The following is a 21540-nucleotide window of genomic DNA, read 5'->3' as shown; positions in this document are numbered from 1 at the left end:
ATGAATAGTGGCTCACATGTTGAAGATTTGGCAGCACAGATGGGAGATGTCACCAAAGGGTCAAGTTACAAGAAGCTTCATGCCGATAGTCGCAAAAATGTACCCAAAAGCCCCCTCGTGGTTTCTACCTTGGGCTAAATACAACCTTCCTCCTGATGGGCCACGGCCCATTTAAAGCAAAACTGAATGCACTCGGAATAATAGAGTCCACATTCACCTGTGGAGAACCTTAAACCTGGCAGCATATTATGCACGACTGTGAATGCTGCGAAGAACACAGAAGTAGACTTATAACTGAGATTCAATACTTGCCGCCACATCCCATCGCACAGCAGCTATTGATATGCTTTTGGGAAAAAAAATCAAATTATTATTTTATGGTTGTCTGTAATTGAATACATTAACTCGTATTTGTGTCGGTAAATTGCATGTGTTCTGTGGTCGATACAAAGCCCTCAGCCGATTTGCACTTGCCGTCTTCAATAGACGACGAACAGAAATAGCCATCCACAATGGATAGATAACCACAAATAATAATAAATAAAGGCAAACTGATAATGAACATCAACACAGAGGAAATGATCGCAAAATACTAAAGACAAATGGCGTAATATGCAGCAGAATAAATGGAGCACCAATACTATCACTGAAACAGCATAGACCTAAGAACAAACATGAGTGGCACTAGCCAGGATGAACCCACACACACACCAGATAGAACCTACACACCTAGAAGAGGACTAGGCCCCACCAACGAGTCAGCATCGGACTGCACTGGCTGGCGGGCACTGCAAATTGACACTATGGCGAACTGGGTGGGGCTTCCTTGCCCAGCCCACTTTCTTTCCCCATCCCTGGTGGGGTGAGGGGACAGTCTGTCTGCCCCCCACCCTCTTTTCTTTCTGGTGGGACATGTGCATGCCCCACTGATATACCTGGGGTCGCCTTCCCTATTGACCCCATATTTCTGTCTTTTTCCCCCAACCTTCCTTCTCTCCTCCCTAGTCTACCTATACTGCCAGCGAAAAGCGAATGCCCCACACAATGAAAAATTTAAAATGCCAAACTCGACACACTTGCAACCTCTTTCGGCCTAACTAGATTCAAGCATTTATCTCCCGCCCCCTTATATATATATATATATATAACTCCTAGCCACTGAAATCTAAGGAAATTAGGTGGCAGGACCTGCCAGAGTACTTATCTAAAAATACTGGTGTACCTGGTCTGCCTCCACGGAGCCAGTGGGCAACGTTGGGCCTCAGTAGGGATCCAGCAGCTCAACGGCCAGATGAACCACAGAACACAACACCACACATGTACAATAATCATACACTTTTAAATCTCTGGCCTTCCCAATGAACTGGTACACCCACAATGAAAGCAATGAAGAGATGGCGGAAACCCCTGGCGCCGTTAGACACTAAATACACTTTACTTTATCATTTATAAATACAGAAAACAACAATGGACCCAACACTTGAACCCTGAGGGACTAATAACATTAGTCCACAATGAGCAGTATCCATTGATTACCACACTGTCTTCTCCCACTCAACCATCCCTTTATCCATAGCAGCAATTTGCCTCAAATGCCACACTGCTCCAATTTGTGCAGCAGTCTTCCATGTGCAACAGTATCAAAAGCCTTTCTAAGATCCAAATATATGATATCAAAGTTATTCCCTGCATCCAGTTCCTTTGTGACCACATCATAGTATCCAATCAAATTGGTTGTTGTTGTTGTTTGGTTTTTAGGAGCATTAGCAACTAACGCCATATTGTTCCGGGATATGCGGTGGTCATTCCCTGACCTTTCCGCATCCTCCGTATTTGGTGGTGACGGGCTCGAACCCCGGTCTAATCAAGAAGCGTGTGCTATGCACTGCTGCTCCTTCCCACCTGGCTACGGAGGTGCCAATCAAAATTGGTCATGCAAGACTTTCCCTTAACAAAACCATGCTGTGTCCGAGCTATAACTGAAGTCTTGTCTAGATGATCCTGCAGTGCTCCTTTAACCAGTGCCTCCATTAGTTTTCCTGGAACAGAAGTTAAACTATCAGGTCTATAATTACTTGTGTTGCCCTTTGATCCTAATTTGCTAATTGGAGTCACATTTGCACATCTCCAATCCATGGGTACCTCCTCAGAGTCCAAAGAAGCTCTCATAATTATGGCTAAGGGTTTGCTTACTTCCTTTGTTGCCTCCTTTAATATAACTGGATAGATCCCCGTCCACCCCATGTGCCTTTTTTATGTTTATCTTCAACAATTTCTCCTCCACTTTCCTCCCAGTTCTTACAAAATCATCTAGTAAACTGCCAGAGTTTAATTCACCTCTAGCATTCCCCACCCTGAATAACTCCGCACGTGTGAATGAAGATGGAAAATACTCATTTAGTTTGTTAGCTACTTGAGCAGGATCATCAACAGTTGACCCATCAATATCAAGTGGACCAATCTGATTCATCCCCTTCCTTCTAGAGTTTACATAGGTGAAGAACTCTCAGCTGTTTTTCTTTGCATCCTTTGCCAAAGATTTCTCATAATCTGCCTATGCCTGCCTAATATCCTTTGTGACTTGGTTACAGACCAGTTAATATCTATCATAGGCTTCCGTGTCACCCATTAATTTATATGTATCCCATGCATTTTTCTTCTCTGCCACTTATCTCATTAGTTCATTTGACATCCATTTAGGCCTAAACCTTGAACAGTATTTCTTATTTGGTATGTAAAGCCTAGTAGCTTCCAAGATAAGTTCTTTGAATGCTTCCCATTTTGAATTTGCTGTTGGTAACATCATCAGTTGGTCCCACTTTGTAGAATTTAAATACTGTCTCAGACCATCGTAGTTGCCTTTACAAAAGTAAAAACCCTTCCCTTTACCCCTGATGGTAGTTACCTCTTTGAGTAAATCCCACTTCAGCACACTGTAATCACTGCCACCTAGTGGTTCCTTTATCTGCAGATTCTTAATGCATGAAGAATCACTACTGATAATCAGATCAAGAGTATTACTCCCTCTAGTTGCCTCCTGAACATGCTGAAGCAGAAAACAATCATCCAATAAATCCACAAATGGCTTGCTAGTGTGTGAGTGACCAACCCACAAATTCCAGTCAATATCTGAGAAATTAAAATCCCCCATTATAAGGCTCTCTGATTTACTGGCCCACTCTATTTCCCTGTACAATTTCTTATTATTCTCATCAGATTCATTAGGCCTATAGCACACTCCTACTCTCAATTTTGATCTTCCAATGCTTATGTCACACCAAACTGACTCGACACTGCACCGTCCAGCGATGTCAACTGGCTTCACTTCCTTGGATTTTGTGTTTCTTAACTAATAGCATAACCCCTAGTCCCTTCCTATCCTGTCTGTCCTTTCTGTACACATTGTACTCCCCAAATTCCAGTTCTGCATTCCTTATATCTGTGTGGTACCATGTCTCTGATATCCCAACAATATCTGCCTTTGATGTTTTGAGCAATACCTCAAATTCATCAGATTTATTTACCAAACTCCTCGCATTGGTGTACATGCAAGTATAAATGCACCTGTTCCTATTCTTAGCTACCCTAACACAACCTATGTGTTTACTTATATCACAGTGACTCCCAGCAGTCTCTGAAATACCCTGCATCTTGTTTTCCATGCTGCTGCTCATTCCAATAGAAGCAGTGCAAGAATCACTTTCACCTCTGCCAGTGGCTACTGTTAATCTATTAGTCCTTGTATCCCCCCCCCAAGCTAGGAGTTTTCCGACCCACTTAACACTGCCTCGAATAGGTGTGCATCAGCTAGATTGTGTGCCACTCCTGAGTGTGTGAATGAATAGGTCATTATTGTGAAAGACTGTTGTCCAAGGAAATGAATATCTGTAATAGGCCTGAGATTATGTGTCAATGACAAAAACGTTTGTGATAGCATTCTGTGGCAATTCCATTCTCAACACAGTATGAATTTGAAGGAAATGAAATCTGTGGATAAAATGTGGTACAAGCATATTTAACCAGAGTGCAAGTGATGCTGCATGCAAGGGAACCTCCAGCCATTACCACCATAACTTAGAAATTGAAGATGTTTTAAAGTGCCAAAGTTATTTTTATGCTGAAAGTCTGCTGATGCCATTCCATTTTTGTGTGTAATGGTGAAACAATTATCTCACAAAATTCCACACAAACCCTCAGTTTATATGCAACATGCCATGAAAAATAAGACCAGGTGCAAGATTGACTGAAAGTGTCATTTTGTTACGTGGCAGTGTGTGAACGTGTGGCTCAACAGACAGTGGCAGCCTTCTAGAAATGGCACTGAAAAGGATCGAACAACCTTTCTCTACAGTCTGGATTTTGTCAGCATTCAATTAATTTTTTTTGAAAGACCAAAAAATTATCTTACAGGACATAATATATAGCTGCCAACTCTCCTGACAGAGAATCCATATTTTTGACTTCATTTGACCTGTCTATCTTTTTTGCAATTAAATAGAAAAACTACTTTAAAACTGATTTTGTTTTAAAAATTGTTCCTTTTTATTTTCATTAATGAATTTGGCTCTGATAAACTTTTTTTTTTTTTTCTGTAATTGTTCAGTTAACACTGATGCAAATGTTATTCTGCAGGTTTTTCATCTCCAACACAACATGGGATATGGCCTGAGGATGATACCTTTTTTTTTTTTTTTTTCCAATTTAGAAAGCAATAAAGATTAATAAAAGAACTTAATTTATTGAAACTAATATCATCAAAGATTTATTCTGAGAGAAAAAAAAATAATTGTACAGTTGGTAACTCCTCTGACCTACATTGCCGATAGTCTAGAAATATTCACCAAAATACCACCCTCCGCATCAATAAACTATTAAAGGCTGCTTCCCTTGTCAGTCAATATCAGAGGCCACTGAGAGATGAATACAGAAACAATACATCGTGAACATCAAAACAGTTAATGGATGATGTTCTGCTCAGAAGTACAGTACATCGTTTATGTAAAAAATACCATGTTTTATACATACAATAAAAAAGCATTAGCACAGCTCTACTAAAAAAATATGATGTCAAAATTATTTTTTGCATCCAGTTCTTTCATTACGGCATCATACTAGCTAAATATGACTAGTCTGATAACAAAGGAACTGGATACAAAAAAATAATTTTGACATTATATATACAGTGGATTCTGGTTATTTGGGGCACATTGGGGCTAGTGCATTTTGGCCCGATTAAGCAGCTGCCCCAATTATCCGAAGTTTCACGTAAAAAGAGTTAAAAATACAATTAACCCCCGCTTTGCAATTGGTTCACTGTACAATCAAATCACGTTGTGATGGAGTCACCATAGTAAAGTAAACACATGGGTTGTGTTAGGGTAGCTAAGAATATAAACAGCTGCATGTATACCTGCGTGTACACCAATGCTAGGAGTTTGGTAAATAAATTTGATGAATTTGAGGTATTGCTTAAAACATCAAAGGCAGATATTGTTGGGATATCAGAGACGTGGTGTCACACAGATATAAGTAATGCGGAACTGGAATTTGGGGAATACAATGTGTATAGAAAGGATAGACAGGACAGGAGGGGAGGAGGGGTCATGCTATTAATTAAGAAACACATAAAGTCCAAGGAAGTGAAGCCAGTCGACATCGATGGACAGGGCAGTGTCGAGTCAGTTTGGTGTGACATAAGCATAGGGAAATCAAAATTGAGAGTAGGAGTGTGCTATAGGCCTAATGACTCTGATGAGTATAATAATATATTGTACAGGGAAATAGAGTGGGCCAGTAAATCAGAGAGTCTTATAATGGGGGATTTTAATTTCCCAGATATTGACTGGAATTTGTGGGTTGGTCACTCGCACACTAGCAAGGCTTTTGTGGATTTATTGGATGATTGTTTTCTACATCAGCATGTTCGTGAGGCAACAAGAGGGAGCAATACTCTTGATCTGATTATCAGTAGTGATTCTTCATGCATTAAGAACCTGCAGATAAATGAACCACTAGGTGGCAGTGATCACAGTGTGTTGAAGTGGGATTTACTCAAGGAGGTATCTACCATCAGACGTAAAGGGAAGGGTTTTTGTTTTCGTAAAGGCGACTACGATGGTCTGAGACAGTATTTAAATTCTATACAGTGGGACCAACTGATGATGTTACCAACAGCAAACTCAAAATGGGAAGCATTCAAGGAACTAATCTTGGAGGCTACCAGGCTTTACATACCAACTAAGAAATATTGTTCAAGGTTTAGGCCTAAATGGATGTCAGATGAACTAATGAGACATGTGGCAGAGAAGAAAAATGCATGGGATACATACAAATTAATGGGTGACATGGAAGCCTATGATAGATATAAGTTGGTCTGTAACCAAGTCACAAAGGAGATTAGGCAGGCAAAGGCAGACTACGAAAAATCCTTGGCAAAGGATGCAAAGAAAAACAGAAAAGAGTTCTTTACATACTTGAACTCGAGAAGGAAAGGGATGAATCAGATTGGTCCACTGGATATTGATGGTTCAACAGTTGAGGATCCTGCTCAGGTGGCTAACAATCTAAACGAGTATTTTGCATCTACATTCACGCATGAGGAGTTATTCAGGAAGGAGAATGATGTAGGTAAAGTAAACATTGGCAGTGAGCTGGATGATTTTGTAATAACTGAGAGGAAAGTGGAGGAGAGATTGTTGAGGATAAACATAAAAAAGGCACCTGGGGTGGATGGGATCTATCCAGTTATATTAAAGGAGGCAGCAAAGGAAGTATGCAAACCCCTAGCCATAATTATGAGAGCTTCTTTGGACTCAGGGGAGGTACCCATAGACTGGAGATGTGCAAATGTAACCCCAATTCACAAAGGAGGATCAAAGGCTGACACAAGTAATTATAGACCTGTTAGTTTAACTTCTGTTCCAGGTAAATTAATGGAGGCACTGGTTAAAGAAGCACTGCAGGATCATCTAGACAAGAATTCAGTTATAGCTCAGACGCAGCATGGTTTTGTTAAGGGCAGGTCTTGCCTGACCAATTTGATTGGATACTATGATGTAGTCACAAAAGAACTGGATGCAGGGAATAACTTTGATATTATATATTTGGATCTTAGAAAGGCTTTTGATACTGTTGCACATGGAAGACTGCTGCACAAATGGGAGCAGTGTGGCATTGGAGGCAAATTGCTGCTATGGATAAGGGGATGGTTGAGTGGCAGAAGACAGAGAGTGGTAATCAATGGACACTGCTCAACGTGGACTAATGTTATTAGTGGAGTTCCTCAAGGTTCAGTATTGGGTCCATTGTTGTTTTCGGTGTTTATGAATGATATTGATGATGGGATATCAAGTTTAATGTCTAAGTTTGCAGATGATACAAAGGTTGGCAGGGTCGTTAAGGACACTACTGACGCTATGCTGCTGCAACAGGATCTGGAAAGGTTGAACAGATGGGCTTCGAGGTGGCAAATGAAGTTTAACATTGACAAATGTAAAGTACTACATATGGGAAACAGTAACCCCCGAGCAATGTATCAACTCTGCGGTACTACACTGACAGTGGTGGAGAATGAAAAGGACCTGGGTGTAATTGTGCAGGCAGACATGAAGTTCTCTGAGCAGTGCAGACGAGCTGCAAGAGTAGCTCATGGTGTCTTGTCAATGATATACAGGAATTTTTCTAGCAGGGATAAGGAGGTGATTATTCCCTTGTATAAGGCAATGGTTAGGCCACATCTTGAGTACTGTATACAGGTCTGGAGGCCTCATTTCAAGAAGGATGTAGAGCTGCTGGAACGGGTACAGAGAAGGGCAACAAGATTAGTAAATGGAACAAAGGGTTGCTCTTACGAAGAAAGGCTTAAATTTTGCAAATTACAGAGTCTGGAGACTAGGCACCAGCGAGGTGATCTGATAGAGGTGTATAAGGCTTTGAATGGTTTGAGCATGCTCAATGCCAATGGGATTCTTCATCTTTCTCAGAATAATCACCTCAGAGGGCATAAATTCAAATTGAGGAAGGACGGATGTCGGATAGATGTGCGGAAATTTGCCTTTGGCCAGCGGGTGGTTGGTTGGTGGAACCGACTTCCATCACTTGTTGTTGAAGTTGATAGCCTAAACAAATTTAAAGCTCAACTGGACAGGTATTTCGAAGGAACGGAGGGGTGAAATGGGAGAGGGGTTTTTTTTTTTTTTTTTTTGGCTGATGCTGAATAAGCTTGCTTTCTTGCATCATATGCCTCTACTAATGCTAATGCTAAGTACCGTTCACTATATGATGTGTAGTAAGTGCCGGTCATTGTGATCACGTTTGTGAATTGAATTTTAATTCTATTAAACAGCGATTCTAATTAGCGAAAACAGAAGGAATATTATCCACAGGCTATAAAAGCAAAGATATATTAAGCACAAATTTACCCTTTATTACCTTACCAATTAAAAAATTAAATAAGCAATAATTGGAAGAATATACGTGATAATCAGAATAATTAATACATACTATAATATGTACATACTAACTAGTTGGCATTTCTGTTCATTAGCATTAGTAGAGGCATTTGATGCAAGAAAGCAAGCTTATGCAGCATCAGCCAAAAAAAAAAAGGAAAAAAAAAAAAAAAAAACCACTTCCACTTCACCCCTCTGTTCGTTCAAAATACCTGTCCAGCTGAGCCTTAAACTTATTTAGGCTATCAACCTCCACTACAAGGGATGGAAGTCTGTTCCACCAACCAACCACCCGCTGGCTAAAGGCAAATTTCCGCACGTCTATCCTACATCTGTCTTTCCTCAATTTGAATTTATGCCCTCTCAGGTGGTTTTTCTGAGCTAGAGGAAGAATCCCATCATCATTGAGCATGCTCAAACCATTCAAGGCTTTATACACCTCTATCAGATCACCTCTCTGGTGCCTAGTCTCCAGACACTGTAATTTGCAAAACTTAAGCCTTTCTTCGTAAGAGCACCCCTTTTTTCCATTCACTAATCTTGTTGCCCTTCTCTGTACTTGTTCCAGCAGCTCTACATCCTTCTTGAAATGAGGCCTATAGACCTGTATACAGTACTCTAGGTGTGGCCTGACCATTGCCTTATACAAGGGAATAATCACTTCCTTATCCCTGCTGGAAAAATTCCTGTATATCATTGACAATACTCCGTGAGCTACTCTTGCAGCCCGTCTGCACTGCTCAGAGAACTTCATATCTGCCTGCACAACCACCCCCAAGTCCCTTTCATTCTCTACCACTGTCAGTGTAGTACCACAGAGTTGATATGTTGCTCTGGGGTTGCTGTTTCCCATGTGTAGCACTTTACATTTGTCAATGTTAAACTTCATTTGCCACCTCTCAACCCATCTGCTCAACCTTTCCAGATCCTGTTGCAGTAGCATAGTGTCAGTAGTGTCCTTGACAACCCTGCCAACATTTGTATCGTCTGCAAACTTGGACATTAAGCTTGATATACCATCATCAATATCATTTATAAATATAGAAAACAATAATGGACCCAACACTGAGCCCTGAGGGACTCCACTAATAACATTAGCCCACGATGAGCAGTGTCCATTGATTACCACTCTCTGTCTTCTCCCCCTCAACCACCCCTTTATCCATAGCAGCAATTTGCCTCCAATGTCACACTGCTCCAATTTGTGTAGCAGTCTTCCATGTGCAACAGTATCAAAAGCCTTTCTAAGATCCAAGTATGTAATATCAAAGCTATTCCCTGTATCCAGTTCTTTTGTGACTGCATCATAGTATCCAATCAAATTGGTCAGGCAAGACTTCCCCTTAACAAAACCATGCTGTGTCCGAGCTATAACTGAAGTCTTGTCTAAATGATCCTGCGGTGCTTCTTTAACCAGTGCCTCCATTAATTTTCCTGGAACAGAAGTTAAGCTCACAGGTCTATAATTACTTGTGTCAGCCTTTGATCCTCCTTTGTGAATTGGGGTCACATTTGCACATTTCCAGTCTATGGGTACCTCCCCTGAGTCCAAGGAAGCTCTCATAATTATGGCTAAGGATTTGCTTACTTCCTTTGCTGCCTCCTTTAATATAACTGGATAGATCCCATCCACCCCGGGTGCCTTTCTTGTGTTTATCTTCAACAGTGTCTCCTCCACTTTACTCCCAGTTATTTCAAGATTCTATAGCTTACTGCTAGAGTTGAATACACCTCTGGCATTACCCTCGCTGAATAACTCCTCATGTGTGAATGTCGATGCAAAATATTCATTTAGTTTGTTAGCTACCTGAGCAGGATCATCAACAGTTGACCCATCAATATCAAGTGGACTGATTCATCCCATTCCTTCTAGAGTTTACGTAAGTAAAGAACCCTTTGCTGTTTTTCTTTGCATCCCTTGCCAAGGATTTCTCGTAATCTGCTTTCGCCTGCCTAACCTCCTTTGTAACTTGGTTGCATATCAACTTGTATCTATCATAGGCTCTGTGTCATGTGTTAATTTGTAAGTATCCCATGCATTTTTCTTCCCTGCCATATGCCTCATTAGTTCATCTGACATCCATTTTGGCCTAAACCTTGAACAATATTTCTTACTTGGTATGTAAAGCCTAGTAGCTTCCAAGATAAGTTCTTTGAATGCTTCCCATTTTGAATTTGCTGTTGGTAACATCATCAGTTGGTCCCACTGTATAGAATTTAAATACTGTCTCAGTCCATCGTAGTCGCCTTTACGGAAGCAATAACCCTTCCCTTTACCCCTAATGGTAGTTACCTCTTTGAGTAAATCCCACTTCAGCACACTGTGATCACTGCCACCTAGTGGTTCATTTATCTGCAGATTCTTAATGCATGAAGAATCACTGCTGATAATCAAATCAAGAGTATTCCTCCCTCTTCCCGAACATGCTGATGTAGAAAACAATCATCCAATAAATCCACAAATGGCTTGCTAGTGTGTGAGTGACCAACCTACAAATTCCAGTCAATATCTGGGAAATTAAAATCCCCCATTATAAGACTCTCTGATTTACTGGCCCACTCTATTTCCCTGTACAGTTTCTTATTATACTCATCAGAGTCATTAGGCCTATAGCACACTCCTACTCTCAATTTTGATCTCCCAATGCTTATGTCACACCAAACTGACTCAACACTGCACTGTCCAGCGATGTCGACTGGCTTCACTTCCTTGGTTTTTATGTGTTTCTTAACTAATAGCATAACCCCTCCCCCCTTCCTATCCTGTCTATCCTTTCTGTAGACGTTGTACTCCCCAAATTGCAGTTCTGCATCCCTTATATCTGTGTGACACCACGTCTCTGATATCCCAACAATATCTGCCTTTGATGTTTTGAGCAATACCTCAAATTCATCAAATTTATTTACTAAACTCCTAGCATTGGTATACACGCAAGTATACCTGCACCTGTTTCTATTCTTAGCTACCCTAACACAACCCATGTGTTTGCTTGTACCGCAATGGCTCCCAGCAGTCTCTGAAATATCATGCATCTTGTTTTTCAGGCTTCTGCTCATTCTAATAGAAGCAGTGCAAGAATCTCTTTCACCTCTGCCAGTGGCTGCTGTCAATCTATTGGTCTTTGTCTCCCCCCAAGCTAGCAGTTTTCCGACCCACCTAACACTGCCTCGATAGCATCAGCAAATATTCTTGCACCCTTTCTATTTAAGTGTATCCCATCCCTGTAGAAGCAGTCTCTCCTGTTAACAAGTACAGTCCAGGCTGAAAAAAATTCTACCCCTTGAGCCTTGCACAATCTTTCCAGGGCCGAATTGATCGACAAGGCTCTCATCATATACTCCCTCCTATCGTGTCTGGGCAGAATTGCAGTAACTTTCAAATTCAACCCCAAGTTTTAAATTTTAACCCCCACCCACAAATGTTCACTGACATTTGTGGGTGGGGGTTAAAATTTAAAACAGTAAAAGGATAAGCAATTAATCGCAAAGAACACGGCACACACAAATTGCAAGTAACACGATACGTGCAAGTGAGAACGGAGTAACAAGTTACGAAGCTTTGAAAATAGGAACGAAGAGAAGATTCTGAAAATTTATTTTTTTATATGATCGAAGATTCCATGGAAGTGTAAACACATTTAACCATAATAACCCACAGAATTCCAGCTGTCGGTATTATCGCAAATTCAGTAAGATCAAGTTTACTATCTGTTTATGATAGATTGCACTAACAGAAAAGCCCAATAAACAGGTGACTGCTAATTGTTTTATGGTTGTGACCTCCAGAAATCCGACCGAACCATGTGGTACAGTCGGAGGCAATCATAGGGCAATCTCCAGTGCTGCAGTCTTCTGCCCCGATTAAACAGCATGTTGTCCCAATTAAGTGAAGTAAACCCTGGCTATTTTCTCGATTGGGTTCGTTTTTTGAGTTGCCCTAAATAAACAGCTGCCCCGATTAACCGGTGGCCCAAATAACCAAATCCAATGTATTTAGATATCAGTAAAGCTTTTGACATTGTTCACATGAAAACACGATTAAAGCCGAATTACCCATTATTAGTAAAAAATAATTCTTATTTTAATTTTTGTCTCTTCTTGCCCTTACTATCAAGAAATAAAGATGCAACTATCACTGAAAAAAAATCATGGAAATAAAAAGATCTTAATTTCTTATCTGATCATATGTAGATTGTATAAAGTTTAAAAAATAATAATAATTCTGTTAAAGTGGCTTTTACTGTAAAATTTATATAATTGTATATCCACATAGGTTCGCCAGATTGTCAGTGATTTTTCTGTAGTAATTGCAATTCTATCAATGACCCTTGCTGACCTTTGTGTTGGGCTCGATACTCCAAAACTTAAAGTGCCACAAGAATTCAAGGTAAGGTAGTGAGTATTAATTGCATTTTATTATATGAAATTGCATTTTGTTATGTATTATTTGCAGGCTTTTGGTCATGCTAGTAAAAAATAAATTTAAGAATAACATTACAGTCACAGAATTGCATAAATTGAAAATAAATTAATACTAGACCATTATGTTTCTCTCCCCTTTCCCCATAAAAGATGTCACTAAAGATGTCAATAAGAAGATACAAAAAGTAAAAACTAATAAATCCCAACTGTGGAGTCGTCTGCAATAAATATTTTCTCATATGGCTTGTCAGGTCACACAGTACTACTGCTAAGTGCTGTGAATTTTACTAATAGATTTACTTGCTTGGATTGGCAAATGCTGTCCATCAGATATTTTGGTATACCTGATCACTTGTGCATACTGACTCCTTTTTACTTTCATTAATATTATAATTTTGCACAGCTTGAATTCAAAAATATTAATTAAAACACTACTATTTGACAACAAAACCACAATTAAATACATAGTTACTAAAAGGACTTTGAGAAATCTACAGGTTTTCTAAAATTAGTAATAATAATGAAAATAATACAATAATGTATTAGATACCAGTGATTTCAATATTTGTGTGATATTCAATTCACTAAGAATAATAATAACAATGAAACAAAAAAGCATTTTAATATAAAAATTAAATTCAAACATAACACCATTACCAATCTTACCATTGTGATGAAAAAAAAAGGGATCCTCCACATGACAAACTAGATGCAGCTAGCCATAGTGGAGTAACATAACTAACACCTCTCAGACATTCATGCTTTGTATGAAGTGAACAAAATATAAGCTAGTCCAAAGAGCAGCACATGTATGACTAAAGATGTCAATGAGAAGATAGAAAAAATAAAACTGAAATGCTTTTTTGTAATAAATATTTTGCATAGGGCCTATCAGGACACACAGTACTACTGTTAGATTAATGTTAATTACAAAACTGCCCAAACTTGTAATCAGCAGAAAACCATCTTAAAATTTTAGAATACCTTTAATAGAAGATTACGAAATTCAATGTGTGTTCTTAACAAAAAAATAATAATAATAGTTTAAAATTAACTGAAATAGTATTTTGGTGTGTTCCAAACCAACCAAAGCACTATTTCATAAAATTGATAATCTTAGCAGATTATAATTGGAAGAAAAATGGTAGGCATAAATATTTAGGATTTGAAACTTGAGCCCTCTAATTAGTGGCCACAGTACCTTCTTTCAGTGAACTATTGCAATACTATTATTCTTAGAAACTATTGTGCAAATGTATCTGTAATTCACAAAAAAAAGATCAAAGAGTGATAAGAGTAATTACACAGACCTGTTAGATTAACTTCTGTCCTGGGGAAAATAATGGAGTCACTGGTTAAAGAAGCATTGCAGGATCATCTTGACAAGACTGCAGTAATAATTCAGACACAGCTTGGGTTTGTTAAGGGAAAGCCGTCAGACCAATTTGATTGGATACTATGATGTGGTCACAAAGGAACTGGGTGCAAAAAATAATTTTGATAACAAATACTTGGATTTCAGGAAAGCTTTTGATACTGTTGTACATGGAAGGCTACTGTACAAAAAGGGACAGTATGACATTAATGGCCAGTTAGTATAATGGATAAAAGGATGGTTGAGTGTGAGAAGACAGAGTGGTAATCAATGGACACTGCTCTTCATTGACTAATGTTACTAGTGGAGTTCGTTCCCCAGGGTTCGGTGTTGGGCCCATTGTTGTTTTGTATATTTATCAATGTCAGCGACCGGGAGGACTCTGATCCTCGTCCGGCCTGGCGCGGTCCGTCATTCAGACGGGCACCAGCCACCCTTCCACTGACTGAATCCCCCCGCTTTCGGCTTTCGAGGGCCCACCCGTTTGCCTCTGAGCGGTTTCACGTACTCTTGAACTCTCTCTTCAAAGTTCTTTGCAACTTTCCCTCACGGTACTTGTTTGCTATCGGTCTCACGGCCGTATTTAGCCTTAGGTGGAGTTTACCACCCACTTAGGGCTGCACTCCCAAGCAACCCGACTCCAAGGAGATCGCAACCGACGGGTATACCAGGCTTAATATCCATTTCGCAGATGATACAAATGTTTGCAGGGTTGTTAATGATAGTAATGACAGTATGCTACTAGAAGAGGATCTAGAAAAGTTGGGCAAATGGGCTGAGAAGTGGCAACTGAAGTTTAACGTTGAAAAATGCAAAGTACTGCATATGGATAGCAGCAACCCCACGTAATTTAAATAAGTATGTTTTTGAAATAAAATACATTAAAAATAAATGTAGATTCATTTTCATTTTCTAATTAGATAACAATTTCTAATAAAAAAGATATTCTCTGTATAACGAAATTTCTCTATAATGAATTTTTTTGCCAGATTTATCAAATTCGTTATAGGGAAGTTCGACTGTATATTTTTTCATCTCAGAGAATAATAATGATTTTTGTCTCTGCTACTCTCGACTGTTCTAAAGTGACATCAAGCAGACTATATTTTGATTAAAATATATGTCATTGCATTGCAATGACATAATTTATGAATTTAATTAATTATATATGAACATTACAAGAAACTCATATATTTAGGAACACTTTCATCTGTGGGAATTGGGAAAAATATACAGTTATGAAATTACATCTTAAGATGTCTATAGTTTGAAATAAATATTATATACATCCTCCTTTCATGATATGCCAAAACAATGAAACCAAGAAGAGTGTCTGGAGAAAGAGAAGGTCAGGAACAAAGAAAGGTCAGTTAACACTTTGATTGGACTTGAGACTTTTCTTCACTCCTAGCTGTGCCAATCACCATAGGGGTGAGGGAGTTCCTCTCGTGAACTACTGCTGTATGTGTTGTTGCCTCTGGCAGAATTGTCAACTTGGCTTCTGCTAATCTCAGAACTTTACTTTGTAATGTTCGGTTTTTAATTAAATTTCTAAATTATGTTATTGTAGTGCAATGTATATTTTAATCAGATGGGTCTTATCTGCATCTATAACTGTGTCCTTCAAATACCTCATGTAGACTATAAAGATTACAATGCCAGTAACAGTAATGTATTCTTTCTTTGTCTTCCTTTATTTTTGACATTTTCATTAGGCACTTTTTAAAATGAACAGATAAAAGTTTAATTGCCCTTCTGATGACAAAACATTTATTACATTTTCTGAGTTGTTGTAGTTGAGTTAATATAAGAATTATATTATATGTTATATTATATAATCATTAATATACATTTCGTTTCTCCAGCCTACTTGGTCAGGCCGTGGTTGGCTTATCCCTTTCTTTGGTAAAAATCCTTGGTGGACTTGTGTTGCTGCTATACTTCCAGCTATGCTTGCAACTATACTAATATTTATGGACCAGCAAATCACGGCAGTCATCATCAATCGCAAAGAAAATAAGCTCAAAGTAAGAAAATTATGATTTTATATGTGTATCATATATTCTAATATTTTGAAGTGTATTTTGCTCATTTGGATTATATGCTTCCAAGTTTATTCTTAGAAATCATTCATATTTTACACACTGCATAATAGTGAGAATAATGCATACCAAATAGTTTCCTGGAGCATATTTTGACTATTTTGTTTTATTATATAATTTATTAATGTATTATTGCTTAGATTTAAAAATATTTATTTATTTATTATTTTTATTTTTTTATTTTTACAAATAAAGGAGTTTTATAGTTTGTTGATCCTAAGATCAACAAAACTATAAATTTTTTAGAGTTTGCAAAATGTTTGAATGTGTTTATAATCAAGTTGTTTGATACAGAAGACCTTGAATAACCCAAAACTTGAAGCTAAAGTGACATTAAAATTATTTCCAAAAAAAATAAATAAATAAAAAAAAATAATAATTTGTATAATTCTTATTCAAACTGCTGCTTGCTTCCACAACACTATGTGAAAGTTTGTTCCAACATTCAGTCACTCTGACTGAAAGAATTTTTGCACGTCTATCCTACAGCCATCCTTTTTCAATTTAAATTTATGTCCCCATATGTATGTGTTGTCCAAGAAACAGTAAGGATTGATGCCATCAGCATTTAGTTTGCTCAATCCTAAAGCCTTAAACACTTCGATTAGGTCTCCTTGCAGGTGCCTAGTTTCAGAGTACTGCAATTTGCAAAACTAAAGTCCTTTGCAAATTTTTTTCTCCTTTAGTTCTGATTTCAGTTTTGTCGAGATTATAGTCATCTGGTGCTTGTCATCTGGTGCATAATCAAAGTACAGTGAAAAGCACTGGCATGAAATCAGTTGGCAGAGAAATCAGTCTCCAGTGCATCTTAGGACATTTTTGCTGTCATCCCATACGTGCTACAGAACATCTTTGTAGAAATTGATTCAGATTTTGCCTCTGCAGGATGAATTCCTGATCCACAGTTCCATCATTGTTGTAAAATATAGTTGGCATGGACTTTTTGATTGTTGAATACGTCTTTTGTTTCGAGGTCTTGCTTATAAATCTGTTCCATCACGTGTAATGGATCATAGATCCTGATTCTGTTTTTGCTCATCCATTTTGTCCAACAGGGGACAAAACCGAAATTTGGCTGAAATCCATGGCATGATGGATACCTTTACCAGATTCTTTAATTCATAACACATTTCATTCTGTTTTGCTTGAGGATGGATGCCTTGAATGTTCAGCATCACCAGCAGAAATATTTCACTTTTAAACTTTGAAAGTCATTCATATGTGTTCTTTAAAGTTGGTCATTTTGTGAAAAACAAATTACAGAGGTCACAAATGTGACCTTACCTAATGATGCAGCACCTGTTAGTGATATCTCCACCAAATGATTCATCAGTTTATTTGAATTTTACAATTTGACTCAGACCCTCATGAGAGGTTATTGTATATGTTGGGATCATGGGGCAAGATTCCAAGATGGATCATGGTGAAACATCAGAAGCGGGGGTCCCTGAAGTATTGGTTCTTGGGTCACTGTTATATTCATAAACTATAATATTGATGGTAAAAATACACGCACACCCTGTCACATTAGGGCGCCTGAGAACAATTTTATCTGCCCATGTGTGTTATGGCCATAAATTGCATGTGTTCTCTGTTTGAGTTGCCTGTTTTTCTGGATGAAAAACGTTACCAGCGGGGGGACCTTACTATCCAAGTCTGAAACCAACTAACTCAGGCCATGGAGTGAAAAAAAAGCCCATAACAGTTTGTTGTTAACAGGATTTGAACCTGGACTTTTTGTATCTGGCATGGGGGGGGGGAGGGGAGGACAGTGATTATAACCTCTGTGCTGCCCATGCTCGCTAGTGAGAGGATAGAGGGCTTGATGTCAAAATTTGCAGGTGATGTAAAGATCTAAATGTGAAGATTGGGAGACTGGTTAATGATCAGTGCCAAGCAGTGCTCCTTCATTATGACTTGAAAACAAGCCCTCAAAGCTGATCAGAAAAGTGGCAGTTATGTTTTCATGCATTTCCTCTTCCAGAGTATTAGCTTGGCCAATATTGGCCAGTAGTTGTAGTTTTTCAGGAGCATCCATAGTGGTGACTGCAGACCCTTGATTAGCAGGGCCGTACCAAGATATTTCTTCCAGTCTAAAGTTTTGCTTGGCAAAGGAATTTTCCACCATTTTGAAGATGTTGATAGTCTTTGTAGTTTCCAGAAGGATCTCACAAAATGGGAATTCTGTGATGGTTTCATGGTGCACTGAAGGACAAAAATCAGGAGCTGGCAGCACTGAGACACATCAATAGTTTCATCCAGTCGTATATTGAAGGGAAATGGTGTGGTTGTCAATTCTGCCACAACCTGCTTCAGAATGTTAGAAGAAATGTCAGTGATTCTGCAGTAGGTGACGCCATTTGACAGAGGCACTGTTTTGATTTTCTTCTTCTGCTCCAAGCCACAAACTAGCTGAACCATTTTCAGGGCACATGGCTTCACCAGGGCCTCTCTAATTGTGTGTGGCTATGTGATAAGCAATCTTGTAGGATGCTTTAAGATAAGATATTAAGAAAAATCCTGCTTTTGATAAAGGTCCAGCCTTTTCAGTTCCTTGTTCTCACAAAAAAGGTCCATTCTGTCCAGATATTGGGATGGACAAATGTAGGGTGTTCCTTAAGCTTTGTTGGCTTTATGCCTCCATTGGCAAGAATGTTGCTACACAAGAAGCACTGAGGCTTTTATGTTCTATCACATTAGGCAATGGAAGTTAAACCAAAGGATACATAAGCTGCACTGTACTTTTACACTTTTGGACTAAAACCAGGCCTGAAAAAAAAAATGCAAGCACTGTGATGTGATTTTTATGGAATGCAGTAACCAATGTGCAAAATGAAAAGCCTTGTGTTCAAAACATATTTGAGATATGATTTTCATTAAATCTGCCAGATCAGCTACTGATCATGCACCAAATTTGATTTCTTTATAAATCAATTATGCAATGAACACTCATATCACATGAATAATTCAAAGTTGGTTTATTAAGTGCTTATGACTTAATTACAATAAGTTTGATACAGTGGTGTTGTTTCATGAACCTTGTCAGATCCTATTATTTGACCAATACGCAAGTAAAATTATTAGAATAACAGTGGCAAATGATATATGAGTGTACAGCGTTGGTGGTAAAGCTTTTTGAAAACTATAAAAGCAGAGTTCCAAAAATAAAGAAATAAAGCTAAATAATAATATTAATTAATTAAACTTACATGCCTGGGGATCTAATAAAACATACCTGATATCAGCTCCTTGGTTGTCAGATTTAATACTGCTGCATAAGAATATAAAGTGCTGGTGAAGTTTTTTATTTGTTATACCAAGGGGCGAAACGACAACATACTACTTATTGACTAATAGGATGAGACTGGATTAAGAGGCCTTGATACTATAGAATTAAATTCAATTTTAATCTTAATTTTATCTTTAGTCAAAGAAGTCTTGATACCAATTCCTTGGAGACCTGTTGCTGCACTTGGCCAAAATCTGTAATAATATCAGTGTGGTTCTTCTTTGTAAACTAATTATATAATAAAATACTCTTAACCACTTGAATAATTCAAAGTTAGTTTAGGAAGTGTTTATGATGTTATTACACTAAATTTGATAATACAAAGGTGATCTTATCATCAGATCACTGATGATAAGATCTTGCAAGATTAAAGAGAATAAAAGGGCAAATATAATGTCATATGTTCATATAATATATGAACATATTGTGATAGTAGTGTTGAAAATTGCTAAAAATTATAAAAGATAATGTTATACAAATAAAGAAATAGAGTTAAATAATATAATTAATTTTACATTCCTTGGAATCTGATTAAACATTCTGATAACAGCTCTCACTCCTTAGCTGCCAAACAAACAAAGAATGCAAAGTGCTGTGTGTACAAAATGTGCCTGAGATATGATTTTCATTAAATCTGCTGAACTACCAGACCAGACCAGCTACTGGTCACACACCAACTTTGATTTCTTTATATTAAATGTAAATACTTGCTCTTTCCTTGCCTACCTATCAACAAGCATTCACAAGTATTATACACTGAGTGGACAGAAATCATGGGATACCTACCTAGTAACGGGTAGGCCCGGATAAGGGCAGTCACACGACGAGGCATTGAGTCCACTAGTTTGTGAAAGCGTTCCACAGGTATTTTCATCCATGCTTGCTGCACCACTGTTCATAATTCCGTCGCATTCCTTGGTAGAGGATCCAAGGCTCGAAGATATCTTTCCACAGCATCCCAAAGATGCTCTACAGGGTTCATGTCTGATAAATGGGGAGGCCATTCTATGGTGGTAAAAGAGTCCATTGCCATTTGGGTTCACCATGACCATGAAGGGATTCAGATGGTCTGCAAGGATGGACACATAACCTGGACTGTTCAGAGATGCGTCTAGACATACCAGAGGTCCCAACATGTACCAGTTGAACACACCCCAGACCTTTACCATTCCTTGAACAGTTCCTTGTTGACATGACAGGTGCATAGCTTTGTGCAGTTCCACCAGATACGCCCCTTCCGTCCGCTCGAAATAATTGGAAACGGGACTCATCGGACCAGGAGTCCCATCTCCAATCATTCGAGGTGCAGTGGCGATGTTCTTTTGCCCAGTTGGGGCGTATAGTTCTGTGTCTTGGTGTTAGCAATGGGACTCTGGTGGGTTGGCAGCTCCCGTAACCTATTGCAGCTAATGATCGCTTGATGGTCTTGGTGGAGACATTTCTGACACCTCCCTTGTTGAAGTTGGCGGTTATTTGTGCCACTGTCACTCTTGGTTGATTGAAACAATGCAAGACCGACAGCCCACTTCATCCACCACATTTCTCCACCTACAGCACTGTCCACGATGAGATGTTATTCTGGAAATGGCATATTCCCGATACACTCTTGCTACTGTTGAACAAGGATAGTTCAATTTCTGTATGACCTCCGCAATAGTGACCCATGTGTCGGGAACCCACTATCATCCCTCTTTCAAAATTGGTTAACTCATGACGGTTATCCATACTGACATCAAATTACCATCTACGTGAGTGCAATGATGCAGTACCTGTATACACACCAAGCGGTGGGTTCATCCACTAGCGAGAGTATCCCATGTATTCTGTCCTTTCAGTGTACAATATTATAATTTCTGGAATGAAAAAATTACAATGAACACTCAAACAGTACATTTTTACTTT

General features: G+C 38.6%; 1 protein-coding gene across 2 annotated transcripts in view; it reads left to right on the top strand.

The window, feature by feature from the left end:
* Ndae1 (Na[+]-driven anion exchanger 1) overlaps positions 1-21540 on the top strand; it is a 490785-nt gene that overhangs the window by 363482 nt on the left and 105763 nt on the right. For both annotated transcript variants that reach the window (XM_090387778.1, XM_090387777.1), the window contains exons 16-17: positions 12724-12837; positions 16113-16274. In XM_090387778.1, coding sequence (XP_090243904.1) covers positions 12724-12837; positions 16113-16274 — 276 coding nt within the window. The remainder of the gene's footprint in view (positions 1-12723; positions 12838-16112; positions 16275-21540) is intronic.

The sequence above is a fragment of the Mastigoproctus giganteus genome, chromosome 13 (assembly GCF_048544385.1).
Source record: "Mastigoproctus giganteus isolate SK-2022 chromosome 13, ASM4854438v1, whole genome shotgun sequence".
Classification (NCBI taxonomy): Eukaryota; Metazoa; Arthropoda; class Arachnida; order Uropygi; family Thelyphonidae; genus Mastigoproctus; species Mastigoproctus giganteus.
This window is presented reverse-complemented; position numbering and strand designations above follow the sequence as displayed.